Source organism: Epinephelus moara, chromosome 15, assembly GCF_006386435.1.
Source record: "Epinephelus moara isolate mb chromosome 15, YSFRI_EMoa_1.0, whole genome shotgun sequence".
Lineage (NCBI taxonomy): Eukaryota > Metazoa > Chordata > Actinopteri > Perciformes > Serranidae > Epinephelus > Epinephelus moara.
This window is the reverse complement of record NC_065520.1, coordinates 199,836-225,265: the sequence shown is the minus strand read 5'-3', so window position 1 is coordinate 225,265 and position 25,430 is coordinate 199,836. Positions and strand designations below refer to the sequence as shown.

Here is a 25,430-nt window from a genome sequence, read left to right as displayed (position 1 = left end):
GACAATCCTAAAGCTAAAGCATCTCCCTCTGTTCCATCCAGGTTTGGGAACCAGACGAGAAACTTCCGTCTCTACCATGACGGGAAGCACTTTGTTGGAGAGAAGAGGTTCGAGTCCATCCACGACCTGGTCACAGACGGCCTCATCACACTCTATATTGAGACAAAGGTGTGTGTTTCTTCCGCTCATTCCTTCTTACTCTCCTAAAAAATAACTTCCTGCTTTGGCTCTGAGAACAGTGCTGCACAATTAGATTGATCAGGGCTGTAATCACTGGATGTAAATGCTGATTATGGGTGATTACAAAGTGGAAGCATTTAAAGCTCTGTGCTTTAAGCTCATGTTTGCCAGGAATTCAGCTTGACTCACATATCATTACCCTTTGATCACTGCTTGTTTACTTGATCGTCTGAGTCCCTGGATTCTTTGAAAGTAACGCCTGAAGGAAGAAAGAACATTGCCGTTTTCTTGAGCTCACTCCCCATGAAGTGTTTATATGTTTATTCAGACAATAGGAAAGTACTAAGTGGGGCAAAGCTGTGCTGTAAAGTCAAGGATAGTATTGTAAGATAAAGATCCAGGGACATGTGGGTCAAGTGTGGTTTCACAGGCACGAAAAATAATCACTGATTCTGCTGAGGACTTTACACACCTGGTGCATGATGAAGAAACGACACGAAAATGCAAAATACTGGCCTGCCATTACTTTGCATTGGAGCTATTCAAACCCGCAGTTACAACAGTTGCAACACTTGCTCAACAAAGGGTTTTGATGCAAATAGACTTGACGACAGTAATGCAAATGTGCAGCAGTCAATGCTAACCACACCTCCACCATGCTGCGCCTTAAATGTAATTTTTTTTAAATTTTAGGCCTTAAAAGTCATTAAATAGTCATAAATTTGAATTTCTTTCTAGGCTTTAAACCTATCACTGAACTTGTATAATACTGTCTTTTTACTTTATACTTGCACTTGCCTGTTGGCAAAATGTAACCTCATTCATATACCATAAAACTTAAATTAATAGCCCGGGCTATTTATTGAGACAGGCGCTTATTTGTCAAAATGGGAAGCCACACCAGGCTAGTAAAAGGGACTGGGCGTTTAGTTGAAGTTTTACACTGCACCACATATATACTGCTTACCTTTAAATGCACCTGCAATGCTTGAAATAAAACAAAATGATTCGTCCATAATTCAGTCTTATCTTGGGTTTAAAATCATTTCAAAAAGACTATATATATCCTATACTGTAGCCACTACTGGCTGCTAATGCTAACTGGGCTACGTTATTTAGTTTGACATGCACTCAAAGAAAACGATGCGAGTCCTCCTTTAGAACTCAAAATAATCCGGCCATTTATTTTCCACAAAACTTTCGTTAGTCCGTACAGCAGGCAATAACGCCACATCCAACAACATAAAAATAATAACACGGATTACTTCACAAAACCACACTGAGCGCAGTCGAAAACTTTTTGCTTCCCCCCAAATTAGCATGGCAAAACCTATACATTTGTTTTGAACCTGGTTAAATGGCCTAAGGTGACCCCAGGGCAGCGGCATCTGCTGCAACATCAAATACAGCCCTCTAGTGGTACGGAGGAACCATTTCAATGAATAAATGATAAATGATAAGTTAAATATGGCTCATACAATTACATTTAAGTGTCATACCTGTAGACACCCTTGTTGTATGATATATGCCCAGGGCTTTTATTGTGAAAGGTAAGAATGGAAAAAGTGGATCTAGTATGTGCTGCCTTTAATCCCGTTTCCACCGTATGGTAAAGTTCAGTTCAGTACACTTTTTCGGTTCCCGCTATGAAAAGTTGTGGATGGTACCAATGGAACCGTTCCATACCGTCCCCATGTTTGGTCCCCCCTCTGTTGGGGTACCTAGCACACAGATCTGGTACTAAAAGGTGGAGCTGTGAACACTGCAGTCTGTTGATTGGTCAATAGCGGACGATCACTCTGTAACTTTTCACGGTGGAAACGGGGAAAAAGCATACCGCACTGAACTGTACCGTACCGTGCTGCTTGTTGGAAGCGGGGCATAAGTGTTGTTTTACAGTCCTCCAAAGTAAAAGCCCAACATGGTTGGTTGATGCCTTTATTCATGGTGGGAAAGGTCAGAAAAAACAACCAGGTTCTGAAAAAAATTATGTTCCTTTTTTGCTGTGTAATATTTGCGTTTTGTGAAAGAACTCATGACAGAAACAACAGTTTGAAAAACTATATTAACATGCAGATGAATCACATCAATAAAATGCCTCGGTGTGGAAAGGCTTTTAGAGGACACTGAATCTTAAATAATAAAAACCTGCCACCTTCTCCTCTGTCAGGCAGCGGAGTACATCGCTAAGATGACCATAAACCCCATCTACGAACACGTGGGCTACACCACCCTGAACCAGGAGCCCACCCTGAAAAAACACCTGCCTCAAAGTCCAGAGGCCCCGGATGGACCTGCTCCAGCCAAAGATGACCGTAATGCTGAGGAGAGGGTGAGGACAAACACACATGCATGAACATTGACACAGGCAAATGTTTTGTGACCTTAAAGTTTTGACATATCACAATATGATTGTTGTTCAGACCTGAAATACAAAGTCTCCCACATTTTCTTTCTCATTATCCTCCATTCAGTTTCATTTTGAGGAAGTATCTGCAGCTAAAGGGTGACATAGCGAAAACAAACCTGAAGCATTAACCACTGTGAATACTCGATCAGTATCTCCAAAACATATCACTCTCTGCAGGAATTATGGAAATGGAAATCGTGTAGCAACTCAGGCCAAAAGAGTCCTCCAATTAACATATGTTTTTGGCAAACTGACCTGAAAGCTTCAGGGTTTTTAGAGGGTTGGTTTGAATAAGAAATGGAGTTGTGTTGGCACAGAGAGTTGGCTACAGACCAAAGAAGATGCCCTGGAGGAAGCAACAGTCTTAAACTAGGCCTTAAAGTAACCAGTCTGAGACAAACTGAATCATTCATCATCACGTTTCTTCGGCTGGGTGTTTTTGCAAACTGTTTTTGCTTGTTGGAGATTATAAAATGGTGAGCAATCAGTGAGTCATATCTCAAAACTGAGATCATATTAGAAGAGACATTGACAGTGGAAATTGTGTAGGAGTACTGTGAGGTTTTTAAGATGGATTGATCCAGAGGAGTGAGAGATGAAGACTAGGGATGGGAACTGAAACACAGTATTAAATGAGCCCCGGGGCTAAATTATCAAAGACTGTAGTATTGATAAGCTCCGATGTTATCGGTTCTTTTAGCGGTACTTTAAAACTTTAAAACATACTTACTCACTTACTTTAAAACATTTTGGTTTAATTCATCATCCTGCAGCATCTCATCTGCGCTCTGTGCTGCGGCTGACCTCCACATCCACACACACACACACACACACACACACACACACACACACAACATGGAGTAGTCAGTGAACAGCTGAGAGGCTGCGGTGGAAACAAAGTAAAGATAACTCGAAAATTACGTGAGTTGATGGCAGCTATGTACATGACTGTAGTGCCTTAAATCTTAGCAAGTAAAAAGCCAATACTTTGTCAATACATGTGATCAGCAAGCATGAACATTTAAACAGCGATATTTCATTCTGCTCTGTCCTCAATCTCTCATAGCCTATTTGTAACAATTTGCTATTAGCCGAAAATGACAGCTGTCTGTGTGTAGTCTAAGCATTTAACTTAGCTTGCGACTTAAAAATTGGGCAAATACATTTAAACTAAGCTGCCGGCTGACACAAACAGCGCCCCCTTCCTCTACCAGCGGTAATGTTGCCTGCATGCAGTGAATCACATCAGCAAAGAGGGTAATTATTTAGAAAAAATAAAGAACCGATAAGAGTACCGATAAAAGTAGTAGTGTTGATAAAATCTTAACGATACCCATCCCTAATGAAGACTACACTTGCATCTTTATAGAGCGGGCCCATCTGCGTTCTTTTCAGTTTTTTTTCAAATGGAAACACACACTCAGCCATTAAAGCGACGAGCACTGATAGCAATGATAATAACTAAAAGGGTTAGTTCACATTTTTTGAAACAGGATTGTATGAGGTATTTAGCCATAGTCAGTGTAATATTTTCATCACTTTCCCTTGCTGTCAGACAGCCTTTCTTGATAGGCAAGTGAAGTCGTTATATCGCTTTCTTCAAAGCCACAAGACTATTTGACAAAACAGTAATTTTACCTCGCAGAACACATGAGTTGCTGCCCTTCTGCTGCCTCGATCGGCTGGTTCGTTTGAGTTATTGTGTTACTTTTGGATCCGAACTAACATGGCATCCACAGCAGTGTGTTACTCAAGCCCCATTTCCACCAAATACTTTCAGTATGGTACCTTTGAAACCTAAACATCCAAACTGAAACATACCGTACTGCTTGGAACACTGCTGGGAAGCTACAAAAATACATAAAAACTTGATGGTGCTGTCCTTTAAATGTATGTGTCTGAAACTAGAAGGCGAAAGTACGAAATGTTCAGTTTTAGTTCAGCAGAGGAAGGAAAGAGTAATTTGCAAGTGGAAGATGAGTGAATTTATGCTGTGGGCAGTATGCAAAACAACTTGCACCAGTCAATCTCTTGAAGTCACTGGACCTTAAATGTATAAATAAAGGTTATGTAATCAGTAAAAGTAAATGTTGCTGCAGAGGGTTAGAATGAGGGTAAAGGTAAGGAAAGTTGCTGTGTATACAGTACTAAGATGGAAGGATGAGAGTTGATAACATGGTGAAAGAAGGAGGAGGAGGAGGAGGATGGATGCAGAGGAGAGATGGCCTCCAGCCAAAGGCTCTGCAGCAAAATTACATAACAGCAGTTTGCCTGCAGAAACCTGCTATCTCCCAAAAGCTGTCTAATAAGTATTCAGGAGTCGTTGTTGGCTCATTAGTTTCCATTCGGCTGTGAGATAATTGTTTTCTGTGATTAGTTTTTAAGCCAGAGGACAGACAAGAAACTTTTTCTAAAGCTTTTTTAGAGTTTGGGAACAGAGGTTTGGACTGGAGATGTGAGGTTTACTATATGATGCAGGAGCTAACTTGGATGCTAATCATTGGTTTCATGTAAATTTAAGTTCTGCAGCTGTGAGTTTGTGCAGGTGGGTGTGTTGGAGGAGGCAGGAGATGTAGATCCATTCAGACAAGTGCTCTAAAACCACCATGTATATGAACACACACACCAGTGTAACACATTCCAGGTGAAATGGACGACACAAAACACCAACAGGCTCATAACAAAGTAGGTGTAGTAGTATGTGCAGTATCGGCTACACCAGCACTGAACCTCCTGAGGCCTTGTGTGACCTGCAGTGCATGACCACCTACACTGCATCTCATACATCATTGTCTGTGTGTATGTGTGTGTGTGTGTGAAGGGGGTGGTCCTACGTGTGTGCTTTCATAATTGGGTGGATTTGCAGACAAAGCAGTACGAGTGTGACATTGAGACCAGAGGTGGCTCTCTGTAGGGAAGACAGACATGCGAGATATACATATTTCATGCAGCTAATCACCTTTTATCGCGGGTTAAATGCCGTTTTTATGGTCCCCAGGGGGCTGATAGAGACGTGGTTCTGGTGATGACTTTAAATTTTAAATTTTAAGGTCTTGTTTTGAGGGTGAGTTCACTGGATGGTGACAGGAAGTGTTTTGGTGAGCAAAGAAGGCAGCAACCAGATTTGATGGAAAATACATAAAAAAAGAATACACCAACTTAAACATTAGGAGCTAAAAGTGCCACATATAAATATATGAGCTTGCTAAGCATAACTAGCTTTGTTCCCTCTTCGACATCTATGTTGTTTTTTGTCTTTCTTTCTATGTCTATAACCTGGGTGCTCTTTTGTTATCAACCCTGCCATCTCCACACAATGGAAACAATCATTAAATATCCATGACCAGTCATACATATGCACTGTGTTGTAGATATAAGCTGAAGATTACTGATTTGAATATATGGTGTCACGTTTCAATTATACTTTGTAGATTTGTAGTTTCTAAAATATCTTATTTCAGTGTTTTATCGTGCCCCAAGGAAAAGCAATTATTCTTATTGTAATAAAATTATTAAATAATTTAAAAACATAAACATAGTAACAACAGTAAAATTACTATGTGTAAAACACTATCTAAACTTTCAAGGACAACAAAATGTAAAAAGACATAGGAAGATGACACTTAAAAAAAGTGTACAAATATATAAGTAAGAAAAAAATTCTAATAATAAAACAAAAAAATAAACATATAGGAAGTACACATTTAAAAAAAACAAATTAATAAAATAAGTAAGGAAAAGCAATCATTATAATAATAATAATAATATTAATAATGCTATAATTAATTGAAAAACATAGTAATAAAAACAGTAATTTTTGTTTGCTATTTTCAAAAACAACAAAACATGGTATTGCCATTCTTCTTTTCCATACAAACAAACATAATTTCAAAAGACATAGGAAGAATACACTTCAAAAATATGAATATAATAGAATATATCACTAAAAATATATATTTAAAAATAATAGATTCAATTAAAAAATAAGTAAAAACAAAAGAAAACAACAGCAGATATTATAATAATGAATTTATCATCTAATTAAAAATATAATAATGATAATAATAATGATAGTATAACAGTAGTATCTACAATATCTAAAAATAAATAAAGAAATTAAAAAAAATAAATAAAAAGGACAAAGCCCACAGGGTGAAGCTTTTAGATCTCTCCAACAGTAATAGGACGTAATGCAGTCCCACTGCTTGTTTGTTGACAGTTTGCTCAGCCCAAAAAATGCCACACAAAAATCCACCCACCAGAGGCCCCACTTACCGAAAAAACCTCTTAGTGCGCTTCTTAAGTGAAAATTTAGCCTTAAACTGTTCTTATATAATGTTTATAATGGATGAGCAGGGCCATCTAAGGACATGGGGTTGTGTAAATTTCAAGCAAAAAACAGAAAGCACACTAAAGCAGTCTATTATTTACAGTGGACAAGTATTAGAGGCAGACTGGGAAACATCAGAGGAAAAACAAGTCAGTGCTGATGGTAACATGACAAAAAGGAGGGAAGGGCGAGTTGTGAACAAATGAATAAAATAATAGCTTGTTTCTCAGCTCATTCTTTCTCTCCCTCTCTTTCCTCTTTCTCTCCCGGGACAATTGAGGTGGCAGAAATTGGTGACGAACAACAACAACCTCTGCGTTCTGATTGGCTCGTTCTCCTCTCAATGTGACCTGTTAAATTCATCCATTACTGCACCGTAGCTCAGCCTCACCCCCCCTCCTCCTCCTCCTCTTTCTCTCTCTCTCCGCCTTTATCACTTCCCTCCTCCACTAGTTCTGCCTGGTGAGTGTGTGGAGGGAAAGAGGATTAACACACACACACACACACACACACCGAGCCATGTGGGCTGAAGCGCTCACCTACACGAGACTGCGAGACGGGAATGCTCATTCTGCCACATCAGTCCGGTTTGAAGGATTTGGGAACGCGTTTCAAGAAGATTTATTGAATCATATTAAGGGAACTTTCTTTCATAATTTTTGATTTTCTGATTTTTATTGGCTGGCTGGCTTTTGTTTCATTTTTTTTGTTATGAACTGGAATTGCACCATGCAGCCCCATCAGTATGCAAGGCTAATCTGATTGGCTGATCTTTGTGCTGCTAAGACAGCGGGATTGGTCGTGTGTTGGCCCCTCGGTTTGGGATGTTGTTCTCAGATGGAGCTTTGAAATGAATTGAGCGTCCAGTTGTTGTACTTATTCCTATTGTGCTGAGCATTGTTTGTCATTTTTAACACAATCTTTAGAAGAGTATTTCCTTTTTGTTTTTTTTATTGCTCTGCAGTCTGATTGGCTGACTGTATTTATTTATGGGATTAAGGTCTCACAGCTAGTGTTTGATTTAAACCTCCAGTGTGACTTAAATTCACACTAAAAGTACAGATCCCACAATGCCGAGCCAAGAGTCGTATGTCGTTAAAAGAGGTAAAAAGCAATCCCGCAAACGAGCCAAGAAGGACTCAGGTCAGAAGGGCTCTTTGTTTACCGCAGCTCTTGGTTTGAATGTCAGCGCTGGTTCAATTCCCTCCCTGCCAGTTACTGGCAGCACCTCAGACCCCAGCGCGGGCTCAGGGACCCTTCTCAACCGGGCGCCAGCCCCCTCTAAACCCACCTCCCCTGCTTCCACCTTCTGGCAACCAATCAGATCTTTTGCCCTTTCGCAGCTTACATCGCTGGTGCGGCGGGCCACCCTGAGGGAGAGCGACTTGGCGCCCAAGTATGAGAAGGTCCACAACTTCAAGGTGAGCCGCTCCTTTGCTTCTTCATCCTGTCCTGTTTGTGTGTGTGTGCGTTGAATGATGCCAGAATTGCTGATTCAGCTCAGAGGGTCTTATTCAAATTCGCACAGAGCACAGAGCGCCTTACACACACACACACACACACACAGAAACACACATTTCTGCATTTACTTTTCAGGTTTTAAAGGGACAGTTCACCAGTAAATCAAAAATACATATTTTTCCTCTTACCTGTAGTGCTATTTATTAATCTAGATTGTTGGTGTGAGTTGCTGAGTGTTTGAGATATCAGCCATAGAGATGTCTGCCTTCTCTCCAGTATAGTAGAACTAGATGGTATTCGGCTTGTGGTGCTCGAAGCGCCAAGAAAAAGCATTTAAAAAACCCATCAGCAATGTCGCTTTCAAGAAATCATGAGCCGGTTACTCAAGATAATCCACAGACTGAGTTGCAACAGTATGAGATTTTCACAGTGCGATAACCGTCTCAGAAAATATTGCGGTTTCACAGTATCATGGTATTACAGAATTTATGTTATTATCAGTCAGAATGGCCCTTAAAATAATGAACACGGAAACATTTTACCACCAGAATTTACCACCATTTTGTTAATGTGTGTAAAAGGTCTCCCCTTAGAAAATAATTCAAGTAAAGGAGAGATTCAACGTATATCGTAGCTAAACAAAAGGTACAACAAACTGGTATGTCACTGCAACCCTTCCACAGCAGATTGATGTAGGAACTATTTTCTTTCAACCAAACCACACCTACTAGCCATATCACTGCGCAGAAGGAAGCGTGCATCTAATCATGTAACGTTAGCTAGCTCAGTGGTGTATTGTAAGTGTATTTTTTATTTGTTTTAGGAATAAGTATTAGCATTGTTGTTATCTCCCCTTTTTTAAGAATAATGATTATAATAATACCCTCTTATTGTGTTTGTTTTTATCATGCCCTGCTTGTTTTTATATATGTAATACTTTATCTTACATGATATTTTATGTTTGTCATGTATGATGTATCTTAAGCACATTGAGTTTACGCTTGTCATATGAAATGTGCTATATAAATAAACTTGCATGGTGATACAGTTGGCAGGTGTAGTTTGGTAGAGAGGAAATAGTTTCTACATGAAAGTGCTCACATCAAGGTCTGTGGATTATCTTGAGTAGCCAGGTCATGATTTCTGGAAAGAGACATTGCTGTTGAATTTTTCAAATGTATTTTTTGGCACTTTGAGCACCACAAGCCGAGTGCCATCTAGTTCCATTATAGTAGAGAGAAGGCAGACATCTCTACGGCTGATATCTCCAACACTCATCAACTCACACCAAAACAATCTCAATTGATAATAGCACTACAGGTAAGAGGAGAAATATGTATTTCTGATTTTGGGGTGAACTGTCCCTTTAAGCTTTTGTTTGGTGCGTCAGACTCCCAGATTTCCATACTGCAAGGAGCCATTAGTGAGGAGCACAAAGGTCAGAGCCACAGTGTACTGAGCTCAAGGGAGATGTGGACGAACACACACTGACAGACACACGCTCACAAAGAGCACTGTGGTGTGATGGAGGGTATTAGCATTTCATTATATAGAGCCAATTTATGCGAAAACTAAGCAGATTAAAACTCAGCTCTCACTGTAATTTTTCTATAAACGTCATTTTAAGGACTCCTATTGTGTCTCCATCTTCCTTTCTTCAGTGTCTGTAATTGCTGGCATACCCCTTTTTCTCAGTGTAGACCTGTGCAGATATATAATTTAAGCACATTAAACTCATGTTTATTTTTTATTTTGTCTGACCATATTTTCTTCACTTTAAAGTTCGTTATAAATTCTGCGATAAATTTCAGTTTAGAAATGATCAAATGTCCCTTTTTGTCCATCTCATAATAACCAGGTTCATACATTCAGAGGCCCCCACTGGTGTGAGTACTGTGCCAACTTCATGTGGGGTCTCATCGCTCAGGGAGTCAAGTGTGCAGGTAACACACACATACACATCCTCTCACAAACACACACACACACACACACACATCAGTGCATTATTCACTTCTCTCAATCCAAAAAATGATTAAATTTCTGCTCCTCTGCCTCCCCCGCTGTGTTCGACATGTCGCGCCTCCTCTCTCTTTAAACCGTGACTCGAAACTGGGACAGCAGGCTTAAAGTTAGTCACTTTTTGCTGTTGACTCATCTGCTGTGTACCGTGGATTTTAAATGTTAAAAGATTCAATTTGGTGCCAGAGAACACACTGTGTGTGTGATTATTACAGTGTGTGTGGGTCTGTCTGATGAACTGTGCCTCAGCAACGCCTACACTTCAATGCAACTTTCTACTTGTTATGCTTTAAGTCGGAGACAAAATTGCATTATCCTGATATTGCTGTTGGGTCTTTACAGCAGTAGGAAGAGCTGAAAGCACACTTTTATGTAAATGCAGCCACACAAGACGCTGAAAAACAATGGCGTAAATGATTCACTGTCGTATTCTGTCTCTCTCTGTCAGACTGTGGGTTGAACGTCCACAAGCAGTGCTCCAAAGTCGTGCCCAACGACTGCCAGCCAGACCTGCGGCACGTCAAGAAGGTATACAGCTGCGACTTGACCACGCTGGTCAAAGCCCACAACACCAAGAGGCCCATGGTGGTTGACATGTGCATACAGGAAATCGAGGCTAGAGGTGAGAGGATCAAATCGTTTGCTGCCTCCACCCACGAGACCTGCATGTGTATGCAAGATGTGTGTGTCAGTGGAATAAAGATGTACACAGGCAGAATAAATCCCACACGTGAGAGTGGGAGTGCTACAATTTATCCCGCATGGGATCTGAGTTGTCTTAGGGGAGCTGCCAGAGACAGGATTTTATCGACTGCGATTCAAGAAACTAATACGTGAAATCAATAGACACCTGACGTGAAGTGATTGAACTTGACAGGAGCAGGAGAGCAATTCACTCCTCATCCCCCCACTCTGTCTCTGTTGTAGTGTCTAATCAATCTTCAACGCCGTCTCTTTGTTTTAATCTGTGTGTGTGTGTGTGTGTGTGTGTGTGTGTTTAATTCCTATTTCTGTCTCCTTCAGTTTAATTCATTCAAGCTGTTCCATTCGCACAACAGGAGAAAAAACATTTCACAAACACTGTGGTATATTAGCATTAATCAGCAGCTGACATCTACAGTACACCCATTACTCATTATGCTTAATTGAATAATCAGCAGTATAAAGAAATTAGTGCAACAAGTAACAATTATTATTGTTTTCTCAATTAACAAGATAATTTTTATTTTTTTTTTAGTTAAAACATGTAAAAAATGGGAAGAAATACTTGTTGCATGTCTTTAAATTTATTCTTTTGTCAAACCAACAGTCCAAAACCCAAATATATTCAAATTACTTTCATGGAAGAAAATGTGTAATTATTCTCATTGAACCAGTGCATTCTGGGATTTTTGTTTAAACGTGTTTAATTACAACAGTTTAAAGTCCCTGTGAAACAGAGGTGAGAGCGTCTTTAACTTCGTATTTCACACTGAAACTGAATATTTGAGCCGTGTGCAGTTACAAAGGGGCCTTGAATCAAAGTGTGCGGGCTTAGAGATAGACCTATTTCACGGCAGACATTTTGACTTGTCATAGTAGGTAAAGCACAGGTGTATTTAATACTTATTAGAGGCTTTGTCATTGTGCATGCTGGCTCACTGAACAGCTAATTGGAACTGAGCCATTGTTAATGTTATCAATTTCACCTGTGCTTTACCTACTTTGACAAGTCAAAACATCCGCTGTGAAAAGGTCTATTGGCGCAATATGGAAGTACAGTGGCAGTGGACTGTTGGCTCCACCCACACCTCCCTCGCCATAAGATCAGGCAGAGGACGAGGGAGAGATGAATGAATTAGACCTCAGTCACATTGTTTTTAAGAAAATGAAAACAAAGGTTTTGCTCACCAATATCCAAACATAAATCGGCGTAACCAGCTGAAGGAGCTAGCCTCAGTCGTTGTAAGGTTAATGTTAGCAGCGGTAACGTTAGCAGACTCTGCTTGCGCTGCTGCTCTCTGCATATTCTTTGCTGCTGACGGTGTTTGCTCACTACTTGCTTGCTAACACACAAGATAAGTAACACAATATTGCTAGCATCACAATTGAGCGCCAGAAATGTTTGTTGCACTCTGCCCTTTGGCACCTATCACTGGCATCCCAATGTATTTACGCCATAGCAAGTGGACACAGCTTTTTAGACATGTATTTGACTTATAACAAGAGAGTTAACGCAGGAACACAGGATTAAGTTAATTTAAATCATCCCTTCAACTCTCCTTGTCTGTCTCAGGTCTCCAGTCAGAGGGTTTGTACAGAATATCAGGCTTCAGTGAGTTGATTGAAGATGTCAAGCTGGCCTTTGACAGAGGTGAGTGTTGCTCATCTGTAGGAATTTGCCTCCCAGCATCAGTGAAATATCAATAAAATTCTGAAGGCAGATATGTTATCCGCTGCCATCATCTGTGGGTTTCTTTCAGTCACTGACTCATTGTTTGGGTCCATATGTTTGCACGATGTACCGACTGCTTTGCTCCACAGATGGAGAGAAGGCGGACATTTCCTCTAATGCCTACGAGGACCTCAACATCATCACCGGAGCCCTCAAACTCTACTTCAGAGAGCTGCCTATTCCCCTCATCACATATGACGCCTACCCACGCTTCATAGAAACAGCAAGTAGGTCTTCATGCTTTCTGTACCTTATTACATAAGATGAAAAATGAATGGAAGGGCAGTTTAGAGGCTAAGCTGAGCTTTTGAAGGCAACACGGACAAGGTGTGGGTGAAATGTATTTTGTCAGGTTTTTTTTTTCCTTTACATTTGCTTATAAGATTCTTACGTGTTGCTTATCTGTGGGATGGCCTATGTTTAGTGCTCCTGAAACACGTTTCTTTAATCTGCGTTCCTTTTTGTGCGTGTTGCAGAGATAGCAGACCCAGAAAAACGTCTGGAGGCTCTTCACGAGGCGCTGAAGCTGCTGCCGCCAGCTCACTGCGAGACACTGCGATACCTCATGGCTCACCTCAAGAGGTCTGAACACACAAGTTGTGGTTTCACCTAATCACATATTGTGATAGCTTAAGCAGGATTTATACTTTAACACGCTAACATTATTAGCACAAGCCTATGGCATTTTACATTGTATAAATTAGCCTAGGTCCAAGGCAAACAAACCACTAAATTTAAGAGGGCATGAGGTGGAAACAATATTTTTTAGCCATTGAGCGTGTTAGCAGAAACGGTTGGTAATTGTTCTCTAGCACATGGTTAATATCCATTGTTCTGTCTACATCAGGTCATGATGCTAATGTGCTAACTGAGTAACTAGCATCTTGAATCCACCCTGTCGGTCTTGTGGATTTCCCTTTTAAACAACAAATACAGACTGCCACCATCCGCTGCTGTGGAGAATTATTTCCTCTCAAACAGTTGCAGAACTTACGTGCTAGTTAGCCATTGGCTGTTGGACGATGCAACAGTCCTTCTTGATGTCATTTTGGTGTGTCTTGGCCTTAACATGCTTTCTGTCCTCTCTCTTTCCAGAGTGACGGACTACGAAAAGGAGAACCTCATGTCCAGCGAGAACTTGGGTATAGTCTTCGGCCCGACACTGATGAGGGCCCCCGGGCTAGACGCCATGACAGCGCTCAACGACATCCGATACCAGAGACTCGTGGTGGAAACTCTCATTACCAACGAAGACGTGTTGTTCTGAGAGGAAGGGAGGGGAGAACGATTCTTTCAACTTGGAGAAGAAAGACATACAGATCGGGAAGTCCTCCTGTGAAAAGAAAACTTTTAACAAGAACATGAAGAAACATGCAAGACATCTGGAACTTGTGTCTTGATAGAAACGACATCGAGGAGTGGAAGGAGGGATCAACGAAGGAAGCAACTATTTGCAAACAGTGGAGAAGAAGTCAAAGGAAGGATGCAGTGTTTCCCTACATTTTTACACTCAATCACACACCTGAGGCTTCCACAGAAGATCCAAATGTGTTGATTTAGGACAATATTCCAGCCTTGTTAGAAATAAACAATTAGGATCTTTTTTGATGAGCTGGAAGAAAAGAGAATATGTTCTCTATCATGGCGAGAAGATAGCAACAGCATTGGAACAACACTACTTTGTCTGTGTAAGGGAAACACTGAGTGATCCATGTATATGTTTAAATTGTTCTTAAATTGATGCCTTGACGTTTTTGAGTTTTCCTCACCAGACACCAGAAATCAGCTAGCTAAAAAACCTTGGGTCATTAACATTCACCACAAAAACCAAATGAGCCACACACTTCTAAACAAGTGTCAAAGTTCGGTCTAAAAGGCAATAACGCTCCATGTTTTCCTCAAACTCTGGTGGTAAGAGATCCGTTTGTTTGCTTTGTTTTCCATTGTGTCAAGATATCCCTTTAAGAAGCATTGACTCCATACCTGTAGACAGCTGGATGAATGAATGAATGGAAAAAGGGAACCGCTCACCCATAATGCGCACTCATTCCTCTGAATGGAACTTAAGTGACTTGGACCTAATGTGTTTTCATTCCTCTTTAAAAACTCTTTACTTTACAGCTCCCTCTTCTTTTCCATCGACTGAAATGTAATTACAAAGTCATTTTACACTAAGTAGTTTTTTAGTTGTTAACATAGAAATGCAGACTTACCATTTTTTGTGTCAAATTATGAGCCTCTGTTTAAGAGTTGTTGCTGGATAATTATGTTATAACTGATGGAGCTGTACACTAAATGGTTTATCTTTTTTTCTCACTGTCCCTGAAGTAATCCTGTGTTTGCTCTCTTCGCCTCTAAAGTGAAAAATAACGCTATTTTGTATTTAAATGAAAGCTTTGGGAACATTTCTGCAGCAAGCACACATAATTTTTCTCAATATTTAGACTTTCTAGTTCTCCATCAGGCCTTTAAAGGGTAATTACAATATTTTTCAACCTGGACTCTATTATCCTTTGTTTTTGTGTCTAAGTGAGAAATGGGAACAATGTTTTTTTAACTGGTCCAGTACTGAGGGAGAGCAATGCAGGCAGCAGTGACGAAACAGGCTGCAATGTAATCATTTGGGGCATTTGTACACCGTCACTTTACATCCACTACAAGTACTTGTTTTTGCCACTGACAGGCTCAAATTGTTGGTAGGTATCTGACAACATAATGGAAAGGATCCCCACATAGACTCGATAGACCTTTTTGTTTAACCACTAACAGTTTTAAAAAAAACATTGCCAAACCAACCAGACTTCATTTAAATAACAGTCATTGTAGCATGTAGAGAGCCAGCATGTTTTCACATCTAACTGGGTGAATTATGTGTTTATCTCAACCAAGCCTGAGGTGGGGATTGTTGGAACAGCGGAAAGATGAACCAAGATGGTTTTCATGAGTTTTATTTTGTTTCTGTCAACTTTAGATTTTGTTATACAATGTTAAAATTACTGTTTATTTCAGTGGAGTCTGGTGGGTTTGGTGACGGTGATTTCAGGGCTGTTTCTAGTTGAACAAAAAGGATCTTTTTCTTTAACATAAAGATTTATCTGTGTAGGGATCCTTTCCATAGTGCTGTGAGATACTTATGATAATAATCTGAGTCTGTCAGTGGCAAAAACAAGCTCTTTCAGTGGACGTAAATTGACGTTGCACAGTTGCTCATTTGTATTATGTTGCACTCGGTTCCTCTGCTGCAGCGTTATAAATAGCTCAATACTGGACCAATTAAAAAAATTATTGTTCCCATTAGTCACTTAGACATAAAACATGAGAAAATAGGGTCCAGGTTAAAAAGTACCAGAGTTACCCTTTAAATAAGCACACTGTCTGCGCAGAACACTAATCCATTGGCAGATAGTAAAGAGAGGAACACATAACAGACTTGAAACACAAATATGTGAACCAGTGCTTCATGATGTTTTTGTTTTGCCTAGGTCATTTGTATAAAGCAGTATTGTAATTAAGCAGTGTTAACAAGCAGATGTGCTCCAAATACTAATTGAAATTCTTGATCGCTTTCCTGGATGCAATTCAACAGATTGAAATCATAATGTTGAGGCTTTATCGACTTTATAGGCCTGAGAGGGATAATTCACTTCGGTACCGAGATGGGTTTTGAGCACCAAATTATTTGAAATTTTAATATCCCAAAAATCAAAGCAAAGGAGCTCTATAAAACAGAAGCTCATAATGTTAATTACTCCATATTCACTATTAAAGCTGTATTGGCGCTTCCCTCTCTTGATGTGCTGGTTGACAATGAGGCTGTATTGTGACTCCACTGACATGTTCGGAAAGATGATACAACTGTGAAATTGTTAGAAATAATATTGCTTCGACATAAGTAAAGGCCAGTTTGGATCATTTTTATTTATTTCTTTTCTTTTTACAGACAGAGACAAAATGAGATTTTACTGAAATACAAGTGTAATCAAATGCCACACTGAGTTTCTTCCAGATATGTGAAGATGAGCTGCTGGTGAAACATTGCAAAGGTTTGCTGTAATGTTTTGACCGCGCTCGGATGAAATGAAAGCAGTATTAGTTGTGGGATGATGTCCCTAATCATCTGTAATACGAAGGAGTGTATTTGCCATGACTTCTTGTTTTTTAACTAGTGCCATTTGAAAAGGGTGGAGGTGTAAAAGTGGATGCCTTCTGCATGTAACCCTCACCTCAGCCAACACTCCAAGCCCCCCTTTTCATTCATGTCTACCCCCATTTCTGTCGGGGGTCACTGATGACATACTCCTAGTGTGCTTCATTTGCAAAGCAGTGATGAACCACCAGACACCAAGACCCATTTTACACAGCAAAGACCGAGTTAGGGTTGTAAAGATCAAGCGCGCTCATCCTTTGCTGGGTGCAGAATGGATGTAACATAAACGTAACATCAACCTTTTTCTAACAAATCTTGATTTTTCATGTTTTTCATTTTAACTGTTTTGTTGACTTTTTGTTGTACTAACTACCATCAGCCTAACCCGATGATAACGTGAGCCTTCAGTGATCTGTGACACTTTTTTTTTTTTTTTTTGCATCATGAAATGTTTTGTTTTTGTTTGTTTTTTTAAATTGTCATTGCTGTAAAGTATTTTCTATATGGTTTATGCATGGTGAAATTAAATTATTAAATATGGCTCTCAGCTGGTTCATGTCTGAATTTTGTTCAGAGCTTACTCTCCAGGCGTCAAATGGAAACAGGCAAGTTTTCTACAGAAACAAATAAGAGACATAGGTGTTTTGATTTTAACAGCTAGTGATTACAACACCGCTGAATTCATAGCATAGAAATATTTTACTTTGAAAATCCATGTATCTGTATCTTATTTTTTTGTTGTGAATTAACCTCTTTGAAATGAAAATATTAAATTTATGGATTTTCAATTTTAAAAGCTTAATTTGAATATATTATTTTTTAATGGTCATAAAAATTTGGATCCAAAAATTTGAATTTCAGAATTTAAAGAAAAAATAGATTCAGGTTGCTCAAATAAAAGCCCCCCATTTCCCTGCTTCAATACTAAAGAGATAAACACATTTATTTTATTTCATATGGGCCACTCTGCATGATGAATACTTTTACTTTTTGTTTCTTTTGTACTTTTACCTGAGTAAAAGATCTGAGTGCTTCTTCCACCACTGCAACCGTGTCACATTAGTCCATCAGCTCAATGCTAAGACTTAATGGGAATTGCCATTAACGCGCTAATGCAAATTAGCATTGCGAGAATGTCATCCTTACAAATTATGTTATTTTCAAATTCTTGACATAAATAGAAATATGTGCTCATACTTAGAGGCATATATTCCCCATGCTGTCTGGAAGCAAACTAATAGCGGCTGACTTCTGTCCCTGTGTCCAGTTGTTGTTATAGGCTAGTTAAAGATGTTTATGCTAGATAGGCTCTTTGTGTTAGCCTACCAGGTACAGTTATCCCCTGTGAGGGAATGTCGCCAACTGCTGATGTGGCAAATAACTGCAAGTCACACAGTTATTTTTTATTTTTATTTTTTTACAGATCCTGCTGCAGCAGGATTTTGACAGAATTGTGCAAATAAACAAGAGGGAAGTCAACAGATTTACATGACCCTGTAGCTTAAAGGAAGCGATTCACAAATGTGAAAAACCAGTTTCACTGTAAAAACAGATCCAAAAATGCGTGAATTTGACTTCACATATATTTGCTGTAGCGCAACTCTATACATTTGTAAAACCTGTGACATTTTCATGTTAAATTAAAGCACGTGTTTACAGAGTAAGTTATGCGCATTTGCAAATCAATCTGTATTTTTGTGGATTTGACTTTACATAACACAAATATTTAAAAAAAACACGTGTTTGGACAGTGAAATATTTGTGGATCATGGTACACATTTGTAGATTGTCTTGTGTGGGTTACAAATAATGAAGTCCAATAAAAACTTCCATACCTAACTGAATACATACAACACATAGTGTGCATTCCAGACTTTAATTATAACAGTTGTAGAAAATATATTTCGTAATATAAAAGTAATATGAAAATAAATTAAATTGCACAACAATTAAATGAAATGTAGGGAAAAGAAAAAAAACACAAAAACAATGTGCAACACTACTCTTTCAGGAGCAGTCTGATTTTCTCCACCATTTAAGTTCATTTTAGTAACTCTTGTACTCATCATATTCCTATTGTTACTTTATTAGACACTGGTTTTTGCTTCTACTCCTTGAAAACACTTTTATTGTGCATATTTGTATATTTTGCCAGATATTTAATACTGTTTCTAAACCTGGGCCCAGGGAGTGACCCTGACCCGAGGAACCCACTGGTTGTCTGGTTGTGGAGCACTGAAACTGTGGTTACTGTACTTAGTGTTAATGTAATTTGAAGCATTCACTAACTCAAGAATCTCCGGGATAAATTATGTTCAATTGAATTAAATAAAAATCCTTGATTCTATTTGGAATTATATAATTATGAGGCAACGGGAAGATCCTGTTCCATTGTTCTCTATTTAAGTATGAATATCTATGACAGTTGGAAGTCGTTATATGTGTTGTTGCACTTTTTATGACATAAATGGTTTTAAATAGCGTAGAAGCCACTTTTGTAACTTTTTAATAGTGTCGTGAAGTGCACACGGCTCATGCGTCTGTTCAACATGTGACGTCAGCTCAACCATGGTTGGCCTTCTCCCATTGGCTGTTGCTTTATTGGGGGCGCCGCTGTGTCGGGAGGTCACAGAGCTCCACGGGCGACGGAGGAAATTAACCCACATGGTTACACGGCAGTTATTAGCGCATATTTTATTGTCAGCATTAAAGTTGAAGTATAAGATAGACAGGGTCGGGACTGTCAGCAAACTGTGGTGAAAAAACACGACACGCAGGAGAGGTTTTCCGGCCATGGACATCGGGACGTGAGACTTGCTCTGCAGAGGACCGTAGGAGGAAAACGCAGCAAAAAATGTGGTTAAATCAGCGAAGTTTCTCGGACTAATGGGTGAGTCACTATTAACCCAATGTGAAAACACTTATAAACAATGTTGCTTTGGTGAGTCTGTTGTATTTTCCATGCAAAGCCGTGTATAAGGGAAATAATTTGTGTGTTTCAGCTAACGTTAACGATTTTTTTAGGTTGAACGTCACGCGCGAGCTGTTAGCGTAATGTTAACTTATAGGGATTGCAGTCAGCGATGTTTTTGCGACTAATGTGTGAATTATTGTCAACCTAACACCAAAATGCGTATGAACCATGTTAATTTGTGACTTTGTTATATTTTCCACGTAAACTGTGTGTATGGTAGTTATTTTGTGCGTGTGTCAGCTAACGCAAAGTCAAGTTAGGTTGAACGTCAAGGGCCAACAGCTAGCTTAAAAGCTAACGTGTCGCCAGTTAACTTCAATGGATTGCAGACTGATTAGCCAAGCCAAACTAAATCCTAAACATCAGCCCTATTTTCTTATATAGTTATGCTTGAATGAGATGCTCAAATCTTTGCAGCCAAATGTGTCGGTGTCGTGTAACCGCTAGGTACTAGGAGATACGTCATTCTTGGCTGTTAACACTCACACGATTTATCCTCAGTCATGTTGCAGTACTTAATATAAGAGCTAGGGCCACAGGGGAACCAAGGCTGTTCAAGAGAAGGCTGAGACACGGGGTCAAACATGGGGGGATTGCACAAGCAGTAAAATCTGGTTTGCACTTCCTCAAAGGCTCAGTAGATGGCGTGAGAGCGCGGAATAAAGGGGATGTTTGTTTCATGGTCAATTTGTATTTTTGGTTACATTTGGGAATTTATGAATGATTTGAAAATGTTTGTTTTTGCAGTAGAGTTGAACTATTATGGCAAAACTGATAATCTGTGCTCTGGCTTAACAGCAAAATATATTGTGATAATATCTAGTGTAACACTGAAGGATGATTCTCAGAATCAAAACCAATGACAGCAGCCCTAGTTCTTTACCAGAGGCATTAGTTAAGGTTAGCTACTTTATTAAGGAAGAAAAACAAATTAAAATGATATTGAAAAAAGAGCTTATTGACACATTTTGACATATTCCAGTATTCAAATATTCTCAGTTTCATTATTGTCTTGATGTCACACACCACAAAACACAGGAACAATTGCAGGACAAAAATGATTTATTTTGCGTTTTCACACACAAACAGTCACCACACAAATAACAAATGAACTTAAAGTCTGAGGAAGAGCTTTGTGCTGGAAACATCACACAGCAAAACAAGAGCTATTTGATCTGGCTCCATGTTGTTGGTTCTGGGATATGTGCATGCATGTCATTTTCACAGCTTATTATTGGACTGCGTTGTGGGTGAGAATGACAGAGATGCAATTCCGACAACTTCAGGCAGCTGCCGTCCAAAAGTCCAAGCAGACTGCACCAAGCGCACTCCTTGATCGCCTGATCCTGCGCTTTTTATCTAGCGCCCCTGCTGTCACCCTCCAGCATCGCAGCTCAAGTTACACTGCGCATGTGCAATCCCCCCATGTTTGACCCCGTGTCTCAGCCTTCTCTTGAATAGTCTTGAAGGGAACCCATAGTACTGTTGATAATACGCCATGACTCTCTGGAGGCCATGTTTAGCCCGTCTGTGGGCCTTTACACATGGTTCAGCCCTATCAACTCCCTCCCAAAAAAAAAAGGTCTGCAAAAGTCCCTTATTGTCATTTTTCAAGCTGAAAAAAAATGGATTCACAGAAATGGATGAGTTAAGTTTGTTTTTTAACTTTTTAAGGAAGTCTTATTTGATAATTAATTAGTGCAAAATGCTCAAATGTTGCCTTGAGGCAGCACTGTACATTTATGGAATCATAACAGCATGACAGCTTTTGATATTGTATATGTTGGTTTGTATACTGTTTAAATGCTTATCAGTCATCATAATTTTCTTTTTAAATCTGCATATTAATTTACATACATTTAATAATATTAGTTGCATCACAGTTCAGGCTAATACACTAAGGGATGCAAGACAATATCAGCATGTCATTGGTATTAATTTTACACAATGAATGAAAATTACAAACATTAAAAGCATTGTATTTCATGTGTCCATCTGCTGATGGGCCGTTATGGTGCTATATTGGGGCCAAATGTTACTGTACTTGAGAAAATAAAATTTGAAACTGAAAATTGAAGTTTTGATCTTGAATTTTGAAAAATACATCAGGGCTTAAAATTAACTTTTTTACATGGTAGCACTGGTGCTCCTAACTTCAAAAGTTAGGAGCACCAGCAAAATTTTGCTCCCAATTATATTTTGAGGTCACACAGATGAAATTTTGGTCGCATATGTGACCAAAACAGTCGCAATTTCGAGCCCTGTACATCAGTGTATTCAAAATGAAAATAAGTGTACAGAAAGTTTTTTCAGGTTAAATATAATTATGAATCACTCTGGTAATTCTTTTGAATAAATTATTTATTTTCATTTTTCACTTTCATATATTTAGATATTTGAGATCTATTTTTTTGAGTTGCACGTTTTATCTTTTCAGATTCAGATCTTAGTTTTTACAGTTTCAAATCTTTTTCCAGTTTCAGATTTTTCTTTTTCAGTTTCAGATCTTTTCTTTTCAGTTTCAGACTTTTGGCCCTGATCTAGCGTGGGGGTGTGGCATCAACTGAGAGGGGTGTGGAATCATGACAGACAGCTTAACAAAAAGGCTAGGGACCTTCCCCTATCACGTTGCTTTCAGGGAACGTAGGAACTAATACATTTCAACTCAACACTTTATTTAGGCTACACTGTGTGAACAGTTTCGAAAAAAAAACCTTGCATGGAAATGCCAGAAATTAGAAAAAAAGCCGAAATATTGCAAAAAACAATTCTACGCTTGGAAGGGGGTGGAAAAGTCAGCATATCGATATTAGGAAAATGCAACTTTTGGCAATGGAAACAGATTTAGCGAATAAACGGTGACATAGGCTACCGGATCCTACTTCTACTTCACTTCCGCTCCACGAGTCCACAGTCAAAAAATGGCAGGAGAGGAAGAGAGCGTGAGATATGTCTGGAGCGACGACAAAACTGAATGTAGCCAAGAAGTTCCCAAGGAATCTTTCCATCTCGTCGTAGTCATGGATGTGCCTGTAGTTGTTTACATCAGTTGTGGACATGAGACGCTCTCAATGACGTCATCTCATGGCGCCCTCCCTTCCCCGTTTGTCCTTTTGCATTTTTATTTTTATTTTTCACTGCTGCATTTTATTTTATTTATTATGGTGGCAACATGCAGTATGTCAAGAAAGACACACCAGGACACTAAAAACAGGCATTCAAATGTTAAATAAATAAACACTGAATTATAACTCACTATCTTGTTTTGAATATGCTTACACTCTTAAATGCATTCATTCCTGTTCTTACCATAATGGTACAGTGTTGCTTTAAAGTAACATACCCAAAAGTTTATGCTCATGAACATCATAGTACATTAATGAGGACGGAAAGCAAGTAGTGAAAGATGAAGATGCATTGACGTTTTTTGGTGGGTACATTTTCATCTATCCACAGTAAATTTACATGACACCGCCCATAAGCTTTTTAGCTGGATAAAGTGAGTGTGTTGTACCTGCTGAAGGACATTATAGCATATTTGTTGACAGTTTCACAGAAGTTAGGGCAGTTTATGGTAGGTTTCTCTGCAGTGGGAGTGAGAAGTGCTTTGCCTCCCTCTGGAGGACAATGAAGGGAATTACAGCTACAACCAACAGATGGTGTGTTGTTCTCTAGTTGTGCTCAAGTGTTAACATGGCTGCATTCGGGGCTGTTGGTTTTGCATTTGTTTGAGGATTTCTGCTGGTGAAACCAGATATATTGTCAAGTAGTATGGATGTCTCATACAGTGAAGTATTGTAAAACTGTACCACATCTATGCTTTTATTGGTCAGTAATGTTAAATCAGCCATTTAGACAGTATCTTTATTATATTTGGCTTCTTTTTGATGCTTCCTTATTATATTGCATTTTGTTTCCATACTGTTTACTTATTATATTGCTCCAATTTACTTATTTTAGGTACTTACATATTGCTTTCTATTTTTTTCTACTAATGCTTCCTGTTTTCCCTGTCCCTCTGCTGCTGTAATGTTGCAAATTTCCCAGCTGTGGGACAAATAAAGTACAACTTACCTGAGATTGACTTCACTATATTTGTAGTTCCTATTTAAATGCTTCCTCTTAAATGGTATCCAGTGCCTCGTTGGCGCAGTAGGCAGCGCGTCAGTCTCATAATCTGAAGGTCGTGAGTTCGAGCCTCACACGGGGCAGATGTTTTGCTGCTGAAGTCTATCTTTGTTAAGAACACATCTTCTGTTAGGAAACTGTAACAACTTCAATACAACTTCTGCTGTATTGTATTACACCATATTGTGTTATGGTAGACATTTTTATTACACTAGATGCTATTATATTTCTACTACACTTATTTAATCATACGGACAAAAGCTAAGGATCATTACTCAGTCACATTACCCTTGTGTATGCTTTTTACTTCGACCAGACTTGTTGACAATGCTGCTTTTAATAGCATAACTTTTAATTTACCTCGTGATTTTGTCTTATGCTTCTATTCTTTTTGTCAGTTTTGTGTGCCATTTTCTTTCACATGGCAGACTGTTTATTTGTGAAGAAGAAGACAACAGTGCAGTGGTGCAGAGTTCACAGAATGCTGAGTGATTGATGTGATAGGTGATTAGGTGGTGATGTACAGTGCATACATGTATACGTACATGTGTATACAGCAAACACTACACCACCATGATATCCTGTGCCGGTATATGCATTGCTATAAAAACACAGGTTTTGTGTGTCACACCAAGCCCGGCTAGCTCAGTCGGTAGAGCATGAGACTCTTAATCTCAGGGTCGTGGGTTCGAGCCCCACGTTGGGCGCATATCTTTTTATCCCCAACTTTCTTTTCCCCTTCCGTGCACTTATTGTGAGCTGGGTACTCAAGCTTCCCAAAAACCTCAAATGTAAAGGCCAGTATAAAAAATTGTGATTTATTCTTGATGTGAGAGAGGTAAGTTGATTTTTAGTTCACCAAGGGTACGTCCCAAGTCTCTTAATTTTATACTGCTAACTCCTAACTCCTTACTTGAACCGGAAGTCATTCGAGGTCCGCCATCTCATCTCTCTTATTCCTGCCAGTAAGGAGTTAGCATTAGGAGTTAGGTAGGGCTGTCAACGAATATTCTAAATTCGAATTTAAATTCGAATTTGAAAAAAAATTGGACCTTCAAATGTGAAAATTGATATTCGATTGTGGAGAGAAAAAAAACACCGCAGCTGTCCTCTTTGCGAGTGGCCGTTGGCCTGGGCCGCTGCACTGAAAGCACTGCATAAGGCCACACCGCCCGCGGAGGTCAATCAATCAATCAATCAATCAATTTTATTTATAAAGCCCAATATCACAAATCACAATTTGCCTCACAGGGCTTTACAGCATACGACATCCCTCTGTCCTTATGACCCTCGCAGCGGATAAGGAAAAACTCCCCAAAAAACCCTTTAACGGGGGAAAAAAACGGT

The 25,430-nt window shown here is 39.3% G+C and overlaps 2 protein-coding genes and 2 non-coding genes across 5 annotated transcripts in view; all 4 read left to right on the top strand.

Moving 5' to 3' along the window:
- LOC126401821 (N-chimaerin) overlaps nt 1-17,598 on the top strand; it is a 31,079-nt gene extending 13,481 nt beyond the window's left edge. The window contains exons 7-15 of one of the 2 annotated variants that reach the window (XM_050063332.1): nt 42-168; nt 2,351-2,512; nt 8,264-8,341; nt 10,240-10,324; nt 10,849-11,022; nt 12,676-12,753; nt 12,924-13,061; nt 13,311-13,416; nt 13,930-17,593. In XM_050063332.1, coding sequence (XP_049919289.1) covers nt 42-168; nt 2,351-2,512; nt 8,264-8,341; nt 10,240-10,324; nt 10,849-11,022; nt 12,676-12,753; nt 12,924-13,061; nt 13,311-13,416; nt 13,930-14,101 — 1,120 coding nt within the window. In that variant the 3' untranslated portion in view covers nt 14,102-17,593. Of the gene's footprint in view, nt 1-41; nt 169-2,350; nt 2,513-6,615; nt 8,109-8,195; nt 8,342-10,239; nt 10,325-10,848; nt 11,023-12,675; nt 12,754-12,923; nt 13,062-13,310; nt 13,417-13,929 lie in introns of those variants that run through there. The other variant, XM_050063333.1, reaches the window with a different exon arrangement.
- Nucleotides 17,599-19,758: 2,160 nt separating this feature from the next.
- LOC126401823 (piggyBac transposable element-derived protein 4-like) overlaps nt 19,759-25,430 on the top strand; it is a 30,005-nt gene continuing 24,333 nt past the window's right edge. The window contains exon 1 of the mRNA XM_050063341.1: nt 19,759-19,871. The gene's annotated coding sequence lies outside the window, so the exon portion shown is untranslated. The remainder of the gene's footprint in view (nt 19,872-25,430) is intronic.
- On the top strand, nt 24,094-24,166 carry trnam-cau (transfer RNA methionine (anticodon CAU)). The gene has a single exon. It is a non-coding gene; the product is annotated as a tRNA-Met (tRNA).
- On the top strand, nt 24,718-24,790 carry trnak-cuu (transfer RNA lysine (anticodon CUU)). The gene has a single exon. It is a non-coding gene; the product is annotated as a tRNA-Lys (tRNA).